Raw genomic sequence first — 21,602 nt, 5'->3', positions numbered from 1 at the left:
CAAGCCCCCCCCCCCCTCCAAAAAGACTGATTCTCCCTCAAAATCACCTACACATCTTACTCTAGATGAGGCCATGGAGGAATTGCAGAGCAGTAGTCCCAACACGAACAACAAATTTGTACTCTGGAACAGAGAGTCAGTAACTTTGTTTGTAACACTGTCAATCCTCAGATCTCCAAGGACATAGCTCAACTTAAAAGGCTTACCGAAAACTTTGAAAATAGAAAGAGGAGAATTAATCTCTGCTTTTTTGGGATTCCATAAGGTTTGGAAGGCTCTAACATGATTGCATTCCATCAAACAGCAATACCTTCAGTTTTTGGCTTGCCTTCTACCTACCCTCTCTATTTAACAGGCACATCGTTTAGGTCCACAGACTTTAACTGGCCCTCGTGCACATCCTAGAGGCATTATTATTCTCTTTCTCCAATTTACTGACTTGATGTGAACACTCTCGGAAACCAAAAAGATGGGCTCTTTGCAATGGTCAGGTCGTAAAGTGTTTTTCACACAAGACTTCTTCCCTGCTACAGGTGCACGTCACAAATAGTTTATGGACTTACGTCCACAACTCAAATCCTTGAATATTCAATATGGTCTTCACCCATGCCTTTTCAAAATTACATTCAAGGACAATTCTTACTCGTTCGAGGAACCTTCAGCACTACAAACGTTTATTAACCAACACAAAACAGAAGCAATAGAACTAGGAGCATCTGCAATTACTTGAAGATATAATTTAATTTGTCTTTAATGTCTTTCTGGACAGTTTAATAGTAATGGTTATGTTTAGTATTTATATCCATGGTTTTCCTTCTGTACATCTTATTTGTTTAGATAGTGTTCTTTGTGCAATCCTCATGTTCCTTTCTCACCATCCAAATTGTTCTCCTACATGTTCCACTGGTAAGGTTTGATTTATATTTTTACTGTAGTTATTACGTTATTTGGTCTCCTAAATGGTACATTTCGTTTGTATAATGTTTTCTTCTAAGAATCTCACCTTCATATGTTTTAAGATCTAATATCACTTTTCTTGTGCTGAAGCCACTCTTGCCTGTCTTTTCAGGTTCTCCGCTGTCCTACCTTGCAGGGTATTCATTTTCTATCTTGTCTTCTTTAGCTTTTGTGGACTTTGGTTCCTGTATTGCCAAATGCATGTATATACACAACTTCTGGAGTTCATCTTCCTCCTTCTCTTTACTATCTTGTTTCTTTCCCATTACTTTGCAAAATTGATGCGCCTGTTTTTTCCTTGTTAAAGCAGTTTTTTTTTAATACTTCTTGTTATGCAAATTAGAACAATTACTTGGAACGTTAAGAGGCTTAAACACCCCATTAAACGTCAGTGTGTCTTATCTCACCTAGCTCGTTTGAAATGCCACATTGCTTTGTGACTAACCTCAACGACTGAGGCAATTAAGCTTTTTTTTTTTTTTTTTTTTTAAAAAAACACAATGGGGAGGGGACATTTTCTACTCCCCTTCCACCGTAAACAAAAATGAGGTCATTATACTTGTTCATAAATCTCTCAAACCTACCATAATTTCACAACATCAAGATACAGAAGGCCTCTAGGTACTTGTTACATTTACAATATTTCTCTTACTGTCCTAAATATACACGGCCCCACACATCTAGATCCACATTTTTGGAAGAGTCTTTCACATATCGTCTCTGAACAGTCCTCAAACAATTAGTAATAGGTGGTGACTGCAACCACATTCTCGATCCATTTTTGGACAGACGTTCCACGTCACATTTCATTCCACATGCCTCCCACAAAGCTTTTATAAACTATTTTACAGCATTCTCTCTGATTCCTGGAGAATGTACAATCCTGACCTCTTGGAATACTCTTTATTCTCCTACCCACCATTCCCATTCTGGGCTTCATTATACATCTTTCTAAGTAAAGGTTTATTGCAACATATGGTCAACTCTAAAATCGGTGCTATTTTGATCTCAGATCCCACACCTGTAATTACTGGCCTTGATCTTTTTCTCAATGGTTCTAAAACATCTTCATGGAGGTTTAATAACTACTTTCAGATGCTACTTTTATCGCTTCCTATAGTAAGTTTATAGAAGAATACTTCCACATCAACAATAGTGATCAACTATCATTTCATTTTGTGTGAGATGCATTCAAAGCTGCCTCGAGGGGTTGCATCATAAGTTATGCTCACTCAAAAAAAAAAACAACAAAAAAAAAAAAAGTCTGCTCAACAAAAATCGACTTAAATCCTTAAAAATATAAAGTCCCTTGAACATGAATACTATACTCACAAAACTAGTAAATCACGTCTTGAAGCACTAGTCTCAGCTAGAATGGAGTTTAACCGATATACCACTGAACAAGCATACAGCACCCTCCTGAAAATAAATGCCAGATATTATGGTGGTAACAATAAAGTTGGTTATCTTCTAGCTCGATATTTGAAATAAAAAGAATAAATAACTATTTAGTCTATCACAGATAACGGTGTTAAACACTTTAGAACTAAAGATATATGTAGGAAGTTGGCTCTGTATGTGCTATTTCAAAGTAAGGAATAGCATGCACAGAGTCCAAGGGTTCCCCTTAGAGGTAAGATAGTGGCAAAAAGAGATAATTCTAATGCTCTATTTTGTGGTAGTGTGGTCGAGCAGTAGGCTTATCCAAGGAGTAGTGTTAAGCATTTGTTGTATATACACAGGCAATAAATGAGGAACACACACTCAGAGACAATTCCAGCCAATAGGTTGTTATAGAAAAATATATTTTCTTAGTTTATTTTAAGAACCACAGGTTCAAATTCTACATGTAATATCTCATTTGAAAGGTATTGCAGGTAAGTACTTTAGGAACTTTGAATCATTTCATTAGCATGTATACTTTTTACATAAAACAATAAGCTGTTTTAAAAGTGGACACTTAGTGCAATGTTCACAGTTCCTGGAGGAGGTAAAGTAATGTTAGTTTTGTCAGGTAAGTAAATCACTTACAAGTCTCGGTTTTGGGTCCAAGGTAGCCCACCGTTGGGGGTTCAGAGCAACCTCAAAGTTATCACACCAGCAGCTCAGGGCCGGTCAGGTGCAAAGGGCAAAGAGGTGCCCAAAACATAGGCTTCAATGGAGAGAAGGGGGTGCCCAGGTTCCAGTCTGCCAGCAGATAAGTACCCGCGTCTTCGGAGGGCAGACCAGGGGGGTTTTGTAGGGCACCAGGGGGGGGGGGACGACGACAAGTCAGCACAAAAAGTACACCCTCAGCAGCGCGGGGGCGGCCGGGTGCAGTGTGTAAACAAGCGTCTGGTTCTCTGTAGGTTTCAATGGGAGACCAAGGGGTCTCTTCAGCGATGCAGGCAGGCAAGGGGGGGGGGGGGCTCCTCGGGGTAGCCACCACCTGGGCAAGGGAGAGGGCCTCCTGGGGGTCACTCCTGAACAGAAGTTCCGATCCTTCAGGTACAGGGGGCTACGGGTGCAGGGTCTTTTCCAGCCGTCGGGAAATGGAGTTCAGACAGTCGCGGTCAGGGGGAGCCTGGGGATTCCCTCTGCAGGCGTCGCTGTGGGGGCACAGGGGGGACAACTTTGGTTACTCACAGTCGTAGAGTCGCCGGAGGGTCCTCCCTGAAGCGTTGTTTCTCCACCAGTCGAGTCGGGGTCGCCGGGTGCAGTGTTGCAAGTCTAACGCTTCTTGCGGGGAGTTGCAGGGGTCTTTAAATCTGCTACTTGAAACAAAGTTGCAGTTCTTTTGGAGCAGGGCCGCTGTCCTCGGGAGTTTCTGGTCTTTCTCGAAGTCTGGCAGTCCTCAGAGGATTCAGAGGTCGCTGGTCCCTTGGAAGGCGTTGCTGCAGCAGGTCTCTTTGGAAGGCAGGAGACAGGCCGGTAGGACTGGGGCCAAAGCAGTTGGTGTCTTCTGTCCTTCCTCTGCAGGGGTTTTTCAGCTCAGCAGTCTTCTTCTTCAGGTAGTTTCAGGAATATAAATTCTTAGGTTCAGGGGAGCCCTTAAATACAAAATTTAAGGGCGTGTTTAGGTCTGGGGGGTTAGTAGCCAATGGCTACTAGCCCTGAGGGTGGGTACACCCTCTTTGTGCCTCCTCCCAAGGGGAGGGGGTCACATCCCTAATCCTATTGGGGGAATCCTCCATCTGCAAGATGGAGGATTTCTAAAAGTTGGAGTCACGTCAGCTCAGGACACCTTAGGGGCTGTCCTGACTGGCCAGTGACTCCTCCTGGTTTTTCTCATTATTTTCTCCGGCCTTGCCGCCAAAAGTGGGGGCCGGAGGGGGCGGGCAACTCCACTAGCTGGAGTGTCCTGCGGTGCTGGCACAAAGGGGTGAGCCTTTGAGGCTCACCACCAGGTGTGACAGCTCCTGCCTGGGGGAGGTGTTGGCATCTCCACCCAGTGCAGGCTTTGTTACTGGCCTCAGAGTGACAAAGGCACTCGCCCCATGGGGCCAGCAACATGTCTCTAGTGTGGTAGGCTGCTGGAACCAGTCAGCCTACACAGATAGTTGGTTAAGGTTTCAGTGGGCACCTCTAAGGTGCCCTCTGGGGTGTATTTTACAATAAAATGTACACTGGCATCAGTGTGCATTTATTGTGCTGAGAAGTTTGATACCAAACTTCCCAGTTTTCAGTGTAGCCATTATGGTGCTGTGGAGTTCGTGTAAAACAGACTCCCAGACCATATACTCTTATGGCTACCCTGCACTTACAATGCCTAAGGTATTGCTTAGACACTGTAGGGGCACAGTGCTCATGTACTGGTGCCCTCACCTATGGTAGAGTGCACCCTGCCTTAGGGCTGTAAGGCCTACTAGAGGGGTGACTTATCTATACCTGCATAGGCAGTGAGAGGCTGGCATGGCACCCTGAGGGGAGTGCCATGTCGACTTACTCGTTTTGTTCTCACCAGCACACACAAGCTGGCAAGCAGTGTGTCTGTGCTGAGTGAGGGGTCTCCAGGGTGGCATAAGACATGCTGCAGCCCTTAGAGACCTTCCTTGGCATCAGGGCCCTTGGTACCAGGGGTACTACTTACAAGGGACTTATCTGGATGCCAGGGTGTGCCAATTGTGGATACAAAAGTACAGGTTAGGGAAAGAACACTGGTGCTGGGGCCTGGTTAGCAGGCCTCAGCACACTTTCAATTCAAAACATAGCATCAGCAAAGGCAAAATGTCAGGGGGTAACCATGCCAAGGAGGCATTTCCTTACAATATAGCAACATGTTTTGCTTTTATACACTCCAGAACACACACCATCAGTTGAATCTATCAACCAATATTTCTCTAATCCCAAACCAAGACACACATTGCAGTGGACTCCTCTGTATACCACCCCTACAGCTTACTGAACTATATACAGCTTTACAATCTCTCCCCAAGGGTAAGAGTCCAGGGCCAGATGGCGTCACAGTAGAATTCTTTATTCAGTTTGCTAAGTCTCTCTTCCCCAAACTCTTTCAATTACTTAGTCATTTTATAGTCAGGTTCTGAATCTGGCTCATTTACAGAGGCCATGATTTGTCTTATTCTTAAAAAAGTTCAGGATGCGACTGAATGCAAAAAATTATAGACCCATATCTTTAATTAATACAGATTGTAAACTCTATGCCAAAGTTTTAGCTCTCCGTGCACTCCCATATTTACCTGAACTTATTGATTCTCATCAATCTGGTTTTATCCCTAAAGAAATGTAGCAGATAATCATTTTTTTTATTTTTTATTATTAACAAGGCTTCTAAACTTAAGATTCCTCTGGCAGCTTTATCATTGGATGTGGAAAAGGCCTTTGATAGGGTCTACTGGGGTTTCTTGTCGAAGGCATTAAAATGGCATGGACTAGGTATTAAATTCCGACATTTTATATCCATTCTTTATTCCTCACCATGTTCTTTGGTTATAACAAATGGTATCTGATCACCCCTCCACCCCCCTTCTCTTAAAAAGGGGCACTCGTCAGGGATGTCCATTATCTCCTTTACTATTTATTTTGGCCCTCGAACCCTTTCTATACCAATTAAAAACTTCTGAACAATTTACGGGGTTTCAAATTAATAATACACACATTATATTTATGGCATGTTGAGGATATTCTTTTGTTCAGGTCTTACCCTGACACTTCTCTTCCTGCGTTAGCTCAATTTATATTCTGCTGTAGCTGGCTATAAACCTTATGGACAAAACAGTGGTCTTATCACTTAATGCTCATTGCACTGGCTCTGTATTCCTTGATACAGGATTATCTTGGAATTCTTCCAAGATTAAATGCCTGGGGGTATGGTACTGCACTACACTCAAGGATACATAAGACTAATTCAGAAATCTTATCTGCAAAGCTAGTAGATCTCACACAGAAATAGTCTGTTATATCTCACATGGTGGGGCTGCTTGGACACCATTAAGATGATGCTTCTCCCTGACATTAACTTCTGCCTTATGATGCTTCCTATTAAGATACCTAAACATTTTTTTTTAGTTCAATTGATTTCTTTTGGCATTAAGCAAATACAACCCTATTTATCTACACTCAATGTTTCACCTCAAAAGCTATGGTTCTCTTTGGAAGAAACATTTATTTTTCACTTTTCCCATAAACACATTATATTTAGGTGTAACACCCCAAAATTCTGGTTGCCCAGCACTATCTCCCATTCGAACGAGTTACTTACGTTCGGTAACGACTTTTCTGGTGGATACATTAGCTACCTGTGGATTCCTCACCTAATGAATACTCCCATGGCGCCAGCATTCGACGGAAATCTTCCTAGCTTCTGCACGTCGACGTCACACTAGCCCACGCGACGCCGTCTGACGTCATACAGGCAATAAGAGGTCCTCGCCGACGTCAGTACCAACATTTTTTACGTGCATGAGAACAATAACCCAACGCAATGAAAGAGCAAGGCAACATCCCATAACATTGTAAATCACACAACATTGCAATAAAATGGCTGTAAATGTAATATAACTTATTTTTTTTTTTAAATCAAACAAATATATACTAATCATATATATATATATATATATACATACACACACACATATATACACACACACACAAATATCCATATATACAAAATCTATTGCAGCCTTGAAGACCAAGAGGAGCGCACTCAAGAATTACTTGGTAAGACTAAAAAGGCAACGGGGAGGCGGGTGGGACCGTGAGGAATCCACAGGTAGCTAATGTATCCACCAGAAAAGTCGTTACCGAAGGTAAGTAACTCGTTCTTCTGATGGATACAACTACCTGTGGATTCCTCACCTAATGAATAGAGTCCCAAAGCAGTACCACGCCCGGTGGTGGGTGCCTAAATGTTCAAACCAAGAAATCCTGCAGCACTCACCGTGCAAAATGGCCGTCTCTTCTGACCTCAGAGTCCAAACAGGAATGTTTCGCAAAAGTGTGAAGGGACGACCAAGTTGCGGCCTTGCAGATGTCGACCACAGGAACACCTCTGGCCAAGGCCGAAGTGGCCGACTTAGCTCTGGTGGAATGAGCTCTAATGCCATCAGGAGGATCCTTCTTTGCTAAAGAGTAACAGATTTTAATGCAAAGAACAACCCACCTGGAGAGTGTTCTCTTGTGGACTGCCTTTCCTCTCCTCTTGCCCACGTATCCGATGAATAGCTGATCCTCCAGCCTGAAATCCTTCGTTCTATCAATGAAGAAGCTTAACGCCCTCTTTGGGTCCAAGCGATGTAGTCTCTCTTCCTCCTTAGAAGGATGAGGTGGAGGATAGAACGTGGACAAAGTAATTGTCTGGGCCAAATGGAAAGGTGAAACAACCTTCGGGAGGAAAGCAGCCTTGGTCCTCAACACCACCTTATCCCCATAAAAAGTTGTATAAGGGGGTTTTACCGATAAGGCCTGCAACTCACTCACTCTCCTAGCAGATGTTATAGCCACCAGGAAGACTGTTTTAATAACTAAATACCTTAAGGGGCAAGAATGCATAGGTTCAAAAGGGGGCCCCATAAGTAAAGTTAGGACCAAGGACAAATCCCATTGAGGCATAACAAATGGTTTTGGAGGATATTTATTTAGAAGACCTTTCAAGAATCTGAGAACAATAGGGGATTTAAATAACGATGGTTGGTCTGGAAGACAAAGGAAGGCTGACAAGGCAGACAAATAACCTTTAATGGTAGCCACTGCACAACCTTTCTGCGCTAGAGACAGAGCAAAAGACAAAACATCTGACAGATGAGCATGTAAGGGATCAATCTGTCTCTCTCCACACCACATAACAAATTTAGACCACCTATTAGAGTAGACAGATTTAGTGGAGTGTTGCCTGGCTGCTAATATAACATCCACTACATCAGGCGGGAGAGAGCAGGAACTCAGGTTGCCCCGTTCAATCTCCAGGCATGTAGGTGCTGACTCTGGAGGTTGGGGTGTAAAACCTGCCCCTGCGACTGCAAGAGGAGTTCTGCCCTGAGAGGGAGACGGAGCGGAGGGCACAGCGAGAGTTGGAGAAGGTCGGAGTACCACACCCTCCTTGGCCAATCCGGAGCTATAAAGATGACTTGGGCCGGTCTTGGCGAATCTTCCTCAACACTCAAGGAATCAAGGGTATTGGGGGGGGGGGGGAACGCGTAAAGCAACTGGTCGCACCAGGTTATTTGAAACGCGTCCCCCAACGCTCCCTGCACCGGATACTGGAGGCTGCAGTATAACGGACAATGCGCGTTCTCCAGAGTGGCAAACAGATCTATACGAGGAAACCCCCACATTTGGAAGATTAAACTGACTTGATCTGGATGGAGACGCCACTCGTGGTCGGCCGAGAAATGGCGACTGAGACTGCCCGCACGTACATTCAAGACCCCGGCCAGATGATCTGCTACCAAGCAAATCTGATGGTCCTTTGCCCAGGACCATAGTCGAAGAGCTTCTCTGCAGAGAAGGTACAACCCTACTCCTCCCTGTTTGTTTATGTACCACATCGCAGTAATATTGTCCGTCAGGACCTGTACCGACTGACCACGAAGGGAAGGGAGGAAGGCCTTGCGAGCCAGACGTACAGCCCGCAACTCCAACAGATTGATATGAAAAATCTGTTCCTCTGGAGACCAAAGCCCTTTGATCTCCAGATCCCCCAGATGAGCTCCCCACCCTAGAATGGAAGCATCCGTTATGACCGTGGTCACTGGTGGTGACTGCGCGAACGGCTTTCCTTGTGAAAGATTGTTGCCCGCAATCCACCACTTCAAGTCCACAGCAGCATCTCTGGAGATCTTGACAGCACCTTCTAGATCCCCTTTGTGTTGAGACCACTGCCTTCGGAGGCACCACTGAAGAGCCCTCATGTGCCAGCGAGCATGCGTGACCAACAGTATGCAGGAGGCAAACAGACCGAGCAGATGAAGGACCTTGAGGACTGGAACTACTGCTCCATTTTGAAACATTGGAACCAAATCCTGAATATCTTGAATCCGCTGAGGCGGAGGAAAGGCTCGATTCAATGTTGTATCCAGTACTGCCCCTATGAACAGGAGGCGCTGAGAGGGCTCCAGGTGAGATTTGGGCACGTTCACCAAAAAGCCCAGGTCGAACAACAACTGGGTTGTTGACTGCAGATGATGCAACACAAGCTCCGGAGACTTGGCTTTGATCAACCAGTCGTCCAGGTAAGGGAATACTGCTATCCCCTTCCTTCTGAGCTCTTCCGCAACCACCGACATCACCTTCGTGAAGACTCGAGGTGCTGAAGTAGGACCAAACGGAAGGACCGCAAACTGATAGTGCTGCGACCCTACCACAAACCGGAGATACTTCCTGTGCGACTTGAGTATCGGGATATGAAAATAAGCATCCTGCAAGTCGACAGACACCATCCAATCTTCCTTGTTCAACGCCAAAAGCACCTGAGCTAGGGTCAGCATCTTGAACTTTTCCTGTTTGAGGAACCAATTCAAGATCCTCAGATCCAGGATTGGTCTCAACCGACCATCCTTCTTGGGAATCAGGAAGTACCTCGAGTAACAACCTCGACCCCTTTCCTGCTCTGGGACCAACTCCACCGCGCCCTTTGAAAGGAGGACTTGAACCTCCTGTTCTAGCAACAGGAGGTGTTCTTCTGAACAATAAGATGGGCGGAGCGGGATGGGGGGCGGAAACTCCCGAAAGGGAAGGGTGTAGCCTTTTCCCACAATACTGATAACCCAAAGTGTCCGATGTAATAGTCTCCCACTTGTGGAGAAAATGCCGTAACCTTCCCCCTACAGGAGAGGAGTGAGTGGGAAATGGTGGAAGCCTAAGGCTGCTTTCCCTGCTGCACCCCTCCAGAGGATGAGGAAGAGGCAGAGTGCTGCTGAGAGGCTCCTCTGGTGCAGGCCCTACCCCTCCCTCTAAATGATCTATAGGGGAGGGAAGAGGTAGGTTGCTGGAATCTCCCCCGAAAGGAAGAGGAGGAAGAGCCACACCCAAATCCACAAAACCTCCTGAAAAATCTGGAGGAGGCAGCAGAAGGAGCTTGCAGCCCCAATGATTTGGCTGTGGCCCTGCTTTCTTTAAATCTCTCCAAGGCCGAATCTGCTTTGGCTCCAAACAGTTTGTCCCCATCAAACGGGAGGTCCAACAGGGTCGACTGCACGTCCGCAGAAAACCCTGAGTTACGGAGCCAGGCTTGTCTCCTTGCCACCACAGCTGTGCCAATCGCCCTAGCCACCAAGTCGGTCGTGTCCAGCCCAGACTGGATAATCTGGGTTGCGGCAGCCTGGGCATCCGAGACAACATTCAAGAGTCCCTGGGGAAGCTCCGTAAATGAAGATGAAATATCGTCCATAAGAGCATGGATGTATCTCCCCAGAATACAAGTCGCGTTGGTGGCCTTCAACGCAAAACTACAAGAGGAAAATATTTTCTTAGATTGTGCATCCAGCTTTTTGGAGTCCCTGTCTCCAGGTACCGTCGGGAAAGATCCAGGCGCTGACTTAGATGAACAGGAGGCTTGCACCACCAAGCTCTCCGGCGTAGGGTGTCTAGACAGGAATCCAGGGTCAGGTGGTGCAGCTCGATATCTCCTGGCCACAGCCCTATGAACAGCAGAGGAAGATACTGGCTTCTTCCACACCTCTAACACCGGATCAAGCAAAGCCTCATTAAATGGCAAGAGAGGCTCCGCTGCAGCAGAGGCCGGATGCAGTACCTCAGTCAGTAAATTCTGCTTTGCCTCTGCCACCGGCAAAGGCAAGTCCAGAAAGTTAGTTGCCTTCCTTACCACAGCGTGAAAGGTAGCAGCCTCCTCAGTATATTCCCCTGGAGATGAAAGGTCCCACTCAGGGGATGTATCCAGCCCACTGGCTGTATCCAGACCATGCAGTCCATCACCAGAGTCCTCAACCTCTCCTTCCTCTAAAGACTCGCTGGTATTCTTGCTCTTCCAAAAGACGGAGAGCACGTCTCCTCGAATGTAGTCTCTCCTCGATACGCGGAGTCGACATGGCCTCCGCCGAAGATCGGCGCCGATCTCCAGAAGCATCCGACGCCGCGTCCGGCGCCACAGGCAGCTTCGGCGCCGAGGTAGGAGCCAGACGAAGAGATCTTGGAATCTCCGATGGACCCGCCGGAGTCACAGGACGAAATCCTGACGTCAACGGGATGGAAACCTCTGGGGAAAAAACCTCTGGAGCCACTGGAGCGGCCACCGGCGCCGAGCCCACATTCCCTAAAGGGAGAAAGGGCATAAAGGGTGGCGGCCGTAGAGGCGCAGGATCACCCAATGAAAAGGCCAAGGGCCCCGAAGGACCAGCCGGAGCACCTCCTGGAGCCATCTGTTGAAAGATGGTATACATCGCATTCAGAAATGCGGTATTATCGGCTCCAGGGGTGGGAAAAGCCGGATACTGGGGTGCCTGGATCGAAGGCGACCCCGACCCCAGCGACAACACAAGAGGCTGCATCACCTCAATCACAGACGCCTGTCCAGTCGGTGACGCCGGAGAGGGCAACGGCGTTGAAGGATGTGGCGTGACCGTGGGACTGACCTCCCAAGTCTTCCGATGCTGAGCCGAAGGCGACCTCGAACAAGACTCCTTGCTGGAATGACGCTGTGAATCTCTACGGCGCCGGGAGTCTCGATGACGCCGATGAGACCTTGGCGAAAAAGACTTCTTGTGATGTTTTTTCTCCTTTCTCTTCGACTTCGCCATGAATAGTTTAGCCTCACGTTCTTTCAGGGCCTTCGGATTCATGTGCTGACATGAATCACAAGTTGCGACGTTGTGGTCGGAGCTTAAACACCATAGACAGTCGGAGTGAGGATCTGTAACAGACATCTTGCCCCCACACTCTCGACAGGGCTTGAAACCAGACTTCCTCTGAGACATTATTACCGCAGAGAAAAACTACGCAGCAGAAAATACACTGTAACTACGAAAGTAACAGTAGCTCCCTCGAAGATAACCGTTTCGAATGCACGGAAAAAAGGGAACTGACGTCGGCGAGGACCTCTTATTGCCTGTATGACGTCAGACGGCGTCGCGTGGGCTAGTGTGACGTCCTTGTCGACGTGCAGAAGCTAGGAAGATTTCCGTCGAATGCTGGCGCCATGGGAGTATTCATTAGGTGAGGAATCCACAGGTAGTTGTATCCATCAGAAAGTAAACTTACTGAAACCTTTTTTATTTTGCATCTTACCCCCATTAATCAATTCTTTAACAGTCCTATGTGGCACAATAGTTCTTTTAGGAAACAAGGTAAAACCCTGTGTTGGAAGGCTTGGGTGATTAAAAGGTAGTATTCTTATTTCCCAGTGATAAAGATTCTTATCACTTTTACTACTCTCAGCAAATTATAATCTCCCTATTCGCATGAAATCCCATTATATCATTCTTCCTACTCTGGTCCAAGAGGCCCTCAATAAACGTATACATCACAATCATTCTTCTCTTGCATCATCTCCCCACCCGATCATAAATTACCCATTGCCAGAGAATATACCTTCAAGCTGCTTTGTATCACCCACAAAATAACCAAATACATTCAACAAAGAAACCTCCGCTCAAGATTGGCACCCTGCCTTAGACCACCACCATACAAGAAAGACTATAGGTGGTACATCCTCCTCTGTTCAAGCAGCTAAACTATGGAATTCATTACCGCCCCCACCCCCCCCCCCCCAACTATAAGAGCCACAGATAACTAGCTTGTCTTCAGAAAACTACTCAAGAGGTGTCTTTCCTTCATAACCACCATATTCAAACAGCTATGGACTGCATATGCCTATGTTGATACATATTTTAATCGGATTATGTGTATATTCTAGTTATGCATAGTTCTTTAGAAAATATGTATTACTATGTTAAATCTGTTTAATGTATATTTAGTCATTGTTTAAATATGTATGAGGGTGTGTATATATACATATACATACACACATTATTCTATGCTTAACATGTTCATAGGTCATTGCACAGCTCCTAGATAAGTTGTTATATTAGATACTTATGAATCCCCCACTCTAATTTTTCATCACACTGTCTACCCATCGCCATATGTCATGTCTCTCAATCTATCCGCCATTCCCAATCTGATGCATCCCAAATACATTCTACTACTTTCATCTCCTAAATAACCCTGCCTAAGCCCTTCCCTCCTCTTGAACATCTAACTCATCCAAATCTCACTTTACTACCATGATCTCCAAAACAACCCTACTAAATTCTCCTTCATTTATCTCACCTTTAACTCATCCAAAACCCCTCCTGCTACTACGATTTCCCTAGCCCTTTCCATAGATGCTTCCCTCCTCCATCCCCCCCCCCTTTTACTCATCCCAAGCCTAAATCCTATTACTATAAACTCCTAGTAAACACTTCTGGATTCTTCCCTCCTCCACCCCTCCATTACTCCAATCAATCCAACTAAAACTCACAGATCAGCAGCTCAAATTAACTCCTAATATTACTAAACCTGTACTCATATTTCTCTATACTAATCCATCACTAATTCCTTTTGGGTTCTGGAGTAGCGTGCTACTTGCCGAAAACTGCTTCGACGCCTCATCAGGGATAGTAGGTGCTAAAAAAATACTAATACAATTCAAACTTGTATTCTTTGATACTATATTGCTGTAATGCCTAATTCATTTACATGTTTAATATGCATTTATAAGTACAATATTATTCATATATATTTACACCTGCATATCTCTGTTCTGGCAATGTTCTTATATTTGACTCATAAAAACATCTTAAAAAAAAAAAAGATTAGTGATGTAAAAGATGGACTACTGACTTACAGTTACTATAACCTAACAAAAGATAAAAAATGAACAAAAATGTTAAGAAAATGCACCGGTCGAACAAATCGGAGATCATGCACTGATTAACAGACTTTCACCAAAGATATGCTTTGACCACTTAAGCTCACGATGGCTCTTATCTTTTCACAGTCAGATGAGCATTTTTAAATGCAACACAAAGGCGATTGTAAACTCCAAAAGCCTTTTCTTCCTTCCCCATCCGAAGCCTCTACATTGTCACAAAATAAATATACCTCCAGGGGGCCTGGGTAACATTCATGCTCTGGACAAAATACCATTTCATGTTATGTGCATTTGTTTAAAACCTAAAATTTCTAGGGATGTGTAATGCGTTTTTTGAACTGACTTAAATTAGAGTAACACCTGAAAACAAAGATCACCAAGTCTGGCACTTCGTGTGGTCCGTGGCGACCAGGCGCATCAGGTACCTAAAACATACTTAATTACTGGAGCTAACTAGAGAACAACCTAAAACCACACAACTGGTCACCAAAGAGACAAAACACAACCATTATCATGAACAGCAAGTTTTATGAAGAATGAGAGTTGGTACAGTTAATACTGAAGCTCGAAGCCTCGTCAACATGTAATTATCTAAAAGCAGATATTTGTTAAAGAACCTAAAACTTCGGGATGAAAAACACTGCAACCACAATAATTCATAGCCTCATCACACCTCACTCTGCCCTCAGAAGTCCAGGATTATAAGTACTAGTGTGCCGCACAAAAAATATTCACATCTTCAAATCATAGAAAACTATGTTCTTTTCCATACCCAGAAATACCCATTTTGTAACTGCTGAAACCAGATGACAGATTTTAAGGCAATAAGCTGACCTGAGGGACGATTCAGTGGCCTTGGGGGACTCTTCACTACTTTCCTTCTTCACTTTCTTCAGCTGCATGCCTGCAGAGCCAGCCTCCTGCTCGTCCCGGTGTCTCTTCATAGGTGCTAGAGCTGGTAAGCAAAAGGTTGGAGAATGAGGATTAATGTCAAGGAAGAGAGGTTAAGTGCAAGTTTGATTGACACAGACACAGACTGCACATAACGCATCCATTACTAGTTCCAGCAAATAAGAGAAACCTCATTAAGTCGCCTCCCTGCCCACTGACATGCACACTCTCCCCTACTGCCTAAAGAGTCACAACCTCAAACTTAAACATATGGCATCTATGGAGACAGTGGGCTTCAAGCTCTCACCTGATGACTGAGTAGTTTCTTGAGTGAAAGGTTTGTTAATGATCTGCTTGGACTTGGCAGCAAAGTTCAGGGCTGTGAGAGTATCAAAGTAATATTTCTGTCCAGGAGCAATGTTTGTGATCATGACACTGTGGGCAGAGCCTCCAAGAGAGTCCTGAAGCAAATGGAAGGCAGTGCTCAAATATCAACAAATAGATTACTAGTGACAACAGAAACAAGTTTACAAAAGGATCGCATCAGTGCTCACCTGCAGAAGTCTGGTTAGCTTGCTGTCCCTGTAAGGAATTCTGGGTAAGCCCTGATTTAGGGCATCAACAACTTTACTGAGAACAAAGAGAGAGGAGTTGATAGCACCGCTCTCCTTGAGACGGATACCCTGGTTTCCAGTGCGCCGGTTATCCTCAGACCCAGCAAGATCAATCATGTACAGCTTCCCAGTTAGCTGTCGGAAGGGTGAGAAACATTCACTCTTCTGAACCTATGGAAAGAAGAGCCAGGAACATGACCGACAAACTCATACAAGACCAAGGACAAAAAGCACTGGTCACTGGCAGACCGGAACAACCAGTATGGTTGTAATTGTTCTCCTGAAAACAAGTCAAATATGTAAATCTCTCATAAAAAATGCTAAAGATAAGCTCTCCTTAACGGGGCACTCCATTCCTATGAAAAAGGAACAGAATACAACCTGCAAGTCTTTAAGGAGCTCCTCTAGGTGCAAGGTTACTTAGAATAAATAAATTTAAAAAAATTAAAAAAAACACACACACCACACACAACACAGGAGCCTGCCACTTTGGAAGAACTATCGTACCCACAAAAGTTAAGATGTACTGTACAGTGCATACAGCCACTGAAATGTAAAGACTGGTTAATGAAGCTTTCATGTCAAGTTAAGGGCATCAAACAGCTACTCTCACCTTGATGAGCAACACCGCATGGCTTCGGCTTGAGCGGTTGTTTAGCTTTGTACAGGCCACAGTGCGGTTCTGGCTGGCTGGGATGAAGAAGCTCTCAAAGTCCGAGAAACTGGTGATAACCTTCTGTGTCAGGTTCGGTATGAAGATGTTTTTATCCTTGTCCTCGCGGATGGGGAGCTCCTGATGTTTAGGCTCCAATAAATCCAAAACCTGTACAAACACAAGACAGGCCAATATGACTAAAGATTGGAATTTCGTGCTAAAGAGGAGTCAGCATTTTGATTTTCAGTTATGTGAAGTTTTACTTGAATTCACAAGCTACCAATTGCCAGCAAGCAGATAATTTTCTGCTCCCAAGAGAAAACTAATTTAAGTAAAAGTTTAGTGTAGTATTTTATTTGAGTTCATTCGGTCTAGAAATCTAGACCATTTAGAGTAACAAAAACAACAATCATACATGATAAATAATATTTGTTTAAAAAACGTAATGGCAATAAAAACAATAATAATCAGGACAGTATAACAATAAAATCAACAGAGCTAAGTTTTTGATCGTAGATAAAAAGTACAATAAATAAGACATGGCTAAAAATGGTAAGAGAAAAAGATAAAAGCTAGGATATAAAAAAAAAAAAAAATTTAACATACCAATGTGTACAGCTATTTTCCCGTAAGACCTGGCCCTCGTCAATCCAAAAAACAAATAGAGTTCCCATTTAGATATAGGATACTTTATCAAGAAGCCTATCAGATTTCAGCTAAAAAAATGGCTCTGTAAGCTTATACAATCTCTATTGTTCATATAAAGGGCAACAAGTTCCTGCTAAAAATTCCTACTAATACTACTAGAAAATAACAGTTGAGACACCTTCTGTGGACTAATGACAGGATGGCTCACATGCCCTTTGATACAATGAACCTACGCCGGATGTACCAGGCCTCCGATAAATATTTGGTAACTGTAATAGCTACCACGGAGGATGAGTCATATGTACAGATTCTGGTGGCGTTTGCTCTATCCTGTAATGACATGTTTTTGCAGAGGGGAATGATCCACCTCCCTCTGGGACTCTTATACAAAGGGCAGAAAAATAGTATATGCTCTATTGTTTCTTTGCAGTTTTGGCAAAAGATACATCTATCATTTGAAACGGTGTTAGATGACCAGTGAGCCGTAAAACCATTAATAGGCAGTGTACCATATCTTAGCTGGAGATATAAAGCACGGGCGTACGGAGGCATGGGAAGGTTCAAGAAGTTCTCAGCCCAGGGCTCATGCTTGAGTTGGAGGAATTCCATTGTTAGCCTGCCCGCCCCCCTTTTGGTGCAAGGAGTCTTCATTAACTTTCTCCCAATATCTTTTTGTAACAAGTTTCCTTGCATTATCGGGGATTTGGTCCGGATATTTCCAGTAATAAGGAAAACCTATTTTGACCCAGGCAGATTTCATCTCCTTCAACCATGGAATTTTCTCCAGTGCCTGGGGGGCGGCTATGAGCTCTCTTATAGCCAGCCTATATGGTTCGAGTTCAACAGATTTCCATAAACGAATCCAATAGGAGAGAGGCCTTAGGGCTGCTGTGGTTTTAATACTATTTAAACCTAAGTCAATCCTTAGAGGGGTCATTGGTGAGCCCATACCTAACCGGGAAATCTGTCTAAGGAAATGATTTTCCTTGGTTTGCAGAGTGTCCAGGTTTTTATGGGACCCCCAGAGTTCCGCTCCATAAAGGGCCGCTGCTCTAATTTGGACATTGTAAATCTCCGCAAGTATGTTCAAGGGGGGACTCGGAGCCTTTCTCGATCTACGGACAAGGGCCCCGCCTCTTTGGCTTATAATGAGAGCCCCTTTGTCAATGGCTGCCTTCCATTTGCCTGTGGTCGATAGTCTGAAGCCCAAATAATCGAACTCTTCTACTTTCTCCAATGGAATCAAGTTCATTTCTATACTAACGCGCGATTGTTTCTTGGAGGAACTATATATCATAAGTTTTGTTTTCTTAATGTTTACGTCCAGACCATAGTCACTACAATAAACACAGAATTGATTGATCAAATTTTGGATTCCCATTGGCGATTTTGATATCAAAATTGTATCATCTGCATATAGCAGACACGGGATTTTTTTTCCAAGCCAATTTAGGTGAATCATTTGTGCAGTTCTCTAAGTAGTGGATGCAATTATTGATATATAGCAGAAAAAGAGTGGGTGCCAGGACACATCCCTGTCTAACTCCTTTTTTGATAGCTACGGGGTCAGTCAACTCGCCCCCCTGGCCACATCTAATTTGAGCGAAAGTATTTTCATGCAGTTGAGCAATGAGTTTCAGGAGACCAGATGGCACTCCCATATTTGATAATGTTGACCACAGCAGGTTCCTGGGGATCAAATCGAATGCGGCTCTGAGGTCTATGAAGACCACATAGAGATTACCCCTCCCCAGGTCAACATTCTTCCATTTCATTTACATGAATCTTAGGGCTTGGTCAACTGTACTCACTGCAGGTCTGAATCCTGCTTGAAGGTCAGAAAGAGCTTCAGACTCCATAATCCATTCCTCAAGATGGAGCAGAAGATGTTTTGCATAGATTTTTTGAGAGTTATCAAGGAGACTAATCGGATGATAATTGGCAGGGATATTCGGATTTCCTCTTTTAAAAATGGGTACTATTCCAGCCCCTTTCCAAGTAGGTAGTGCGGGGGCCCCTGCTGCAATTGCATTGCAGATAAGGTTGAGATATGGTGCCCATATATCTGGTCTTGATTTGTATAGATCGCCTGGAATCTTATCTGGGCCAGGGGCCTTTCCCCATTTCAATGAATCTATTGATGCTCTTGTTTCAGTTAGCGAGAATGTGATCGGGGTGGTCTCTTGGTTTATTGAGGCATCAGGGGCCCACAGAGATGCTTCAGATGGGCCTTCATAGAATTGCCCAAAGTGCTCTACCCATGATGCTGAGAGAATAGAAGAGCCAGGTGCGGCAGGGGAATCACTACAGTCATCAGTTATTAGTTTCCAGAACCTAGATGTGTTGTTGGATTTAGCAGTCTCCAGGATAGTAACCCATCTGGCCTCTTCCCAGCTTCTGCGTGCCTTGGAACATTCCTTCTTATAAACCTTTCTGCCTGTTCTTAACAGCTCAACATGGCCTTCTTTTATTGCTTCCATGAGAGATAGTTGTGCTTCTCTGCAACAGTTGTCAAACCAGGGAGCACAGTGCTTTTAGTTAGGATTATTAAGAATCTTTTTTGTAAAAAGATTTTTTAAAGATTGGAACAAATCAGTGTGGGCTGCTAAGAGTGTCACCCTCCCCATTCTCGTTTAGCCGAATCATACACTCCATCTGGTTGGCAAGCAGGTTGTAAATAGATGCCAGATGTTTAGGGGAAAAAATAACAGATTCCCATTTTAGGTTGCGTCTTATTAGTTAGGACCAGCTGGGAGGCATGGATCTTGGAGTAGGGCACATTAAACGAAGGGAAAAGCCCTCTGGTCGATAAGATCATCAGGTCATGAGCGCTCTCAATTTGCTGTTGGACCCCTCATATCGAACATGTGGCTCCACAGTCGGATGTCAAGCAATATATAATCAATACGACTGCTGTGCCCTCCGCGGCTAAAGGTAGCTTGCAAATTTACATCCGAGCGCGAGCAACCGTTGCAGGCTCGGAGGCCATGGGCTAGTGTGATATCGGCCAGTAAGCGCGCAGATTTATTCAGCCTTGGTCTTTTGTTGGAGGCTAGCTGAGGGATGCCCCAATGGGCATCTCTTCTTTACATATTCCTTGACTAGAGGATTAGGTTCAAAAGTGACATTAAAATCCCCTCCAATCAAAACAAAGAAGGAGGGATTGTTTTTAAGAAAACTGTCCAAAATGTACAGGACATCAGAATCAGGATGGAGCTCACATTCCTGTTATAGATATTAATTAAAAGTAAAGGTCTCTCTTCAGAAATCATTATTGATAAGACTTGCAAATCAGGGCAACCCGTATCTATTTCTTCTATCTTGCACCTAAGAGAAGTATTGGTCCACACAAGCAGCCCTCCCGATGGTCTCCCAGAAGATGACTTGCGTGCTGGAACCCAATAGCTTTTAAAGCCTAGTCTATATTTGGGTTCTAATGCCCACGTTTCTTGGAAGAGGCAAATCAGGTGATCAATGAAATTGCCCCCATCTCGGGCTTTGTAGTTTGCTTTCCAACCCTGCTATATTCCAGCTGAGTACCTTATCGAGATTCTCTGTTTTTATGGACCCTGCTTTATTTCTGAGGATATTTTCTACAGGGGGAGGAACTGCTAGGAACCATGCTATTTCCCTCAGGTATATTAGGACCAGTAGCTTTCTCGTTATATGCATTGTAAACCTGCCTGGATGTGGCCCCAGCTATATTTAAATTTGGTAGGTTGGCCATACAGGTGGACCCCAGAATGTGTGAACAATTGACAAGTTCGGAATACATTCCTCGCTTGCTTGGCTCGTGGTGCTTGTGAGTGATCCCTGATTAACAGGATCTGCCAAGATCGAAGGGGCGACAAAGTTAGAGATGCTGAGGGCAGTAAGGTGAATGTCCTCAGCTTCACAATAGCTCGGAGCCACTTCCGAAAGGTCATCTCCTAGTCAGTCTGTCTCAGAAAGAGGTGAGCAAGGGCATCTAGGGCCAAGTGCAGTGTGTGGATAGCCGGGGGAGCCCCGTATAACGTTGGCAATTGTCTACTCCAAGCTGGCATGGGAGGTGGATAAAACACTTGTAGGCCTACAAAGAGAGGCTTTTTCAATTATAGGATAAGGTCTATTAGCATTTAAAAAGAGCCGTTGGACAAGGTCAGGAGAATTGAAGTTGATAACTATGCAGTCCCCTGAACCGATCTTCGCTAGGGAACCCACCCACCCTACCCTTCTCACCATCAGTATTGAGGGTGTCATTGAAAAAGCAAACCCGCATTCACGTGCAACCAATGGATGACCTTGTTTTTAAGTTCTGTAAAAGATTCAGTGGAATGAGGTTTGAGTTCAGGAACATTCGATATAATGAGAACATAATGACATGATTCTGGTGGTAAATGGAGCACTTTTGGATCTAACAGACCCCTGTCTTGTCCCTCTTCTGGTGTTCTGTTTGCGAGTGCTCCCAAGTGGGGTTACCAACTCCCGGATTAGTTACTGAGTTATTCAAGGGGCAGTTCCTTTTGAAAGGGAACTGAGGACCATATGG

General features: G+C 44.5%; 1 protein-coding gene across 1 annotated transcript in view; it reads right to left on the bottom strand.

Annotated features, from left to right (window-relative positions):
• The window catches only part of KIF22 (kinesin family member 22), a 136,180-nt gene that overhangs the window by 51,085 nt on the left and 63,493 nt on the right, over window positions 1-21,602 (bottom strand). The window contains exons 5-8 of the mRNA XM_069244087.1: window positions 16,385-16,594; window positions 15,712-15,942; window positions 15,465-15,618; window positions 15,101-15,221 (exon numbers count right to left, since the gene is read on the bottom strand). Of these exons, the coding sequence (XP_069100188.1) occupies window positions 15,101-15,221; window positions 15,465-15,618; window positions 15,712-15,942; window positions 16,385-16,594 (716 nt within the window). The remainder of the gene's footprint in view (window positions 1-15,100; window positions 15,222-15,464; window positions 15,619-15,711; window positions 15,943-16,384; window positions 16,595-21,602) is intronic.

This window comes from Pleurodeles waltl, chromosome 7, assembly GCF_031143425.1.
Source record: "Pleurodeles waltl isolate 20211129_DDA chromosome 7, aPleWal1.hap1.20221129, whole genome shotgun sequence".
Lineage (NCBI taxonomy): Eukaryota > Metazoa > Chordata > Amphibia > Caudata > Salamandridae > Pleurodeles > Pleurodeles waltl.
The sequence above is the reverse complement of the archived record's forward strand: the minus strand, read 5'-3'. Positions and strand labels throughout refer to the sequence as shown.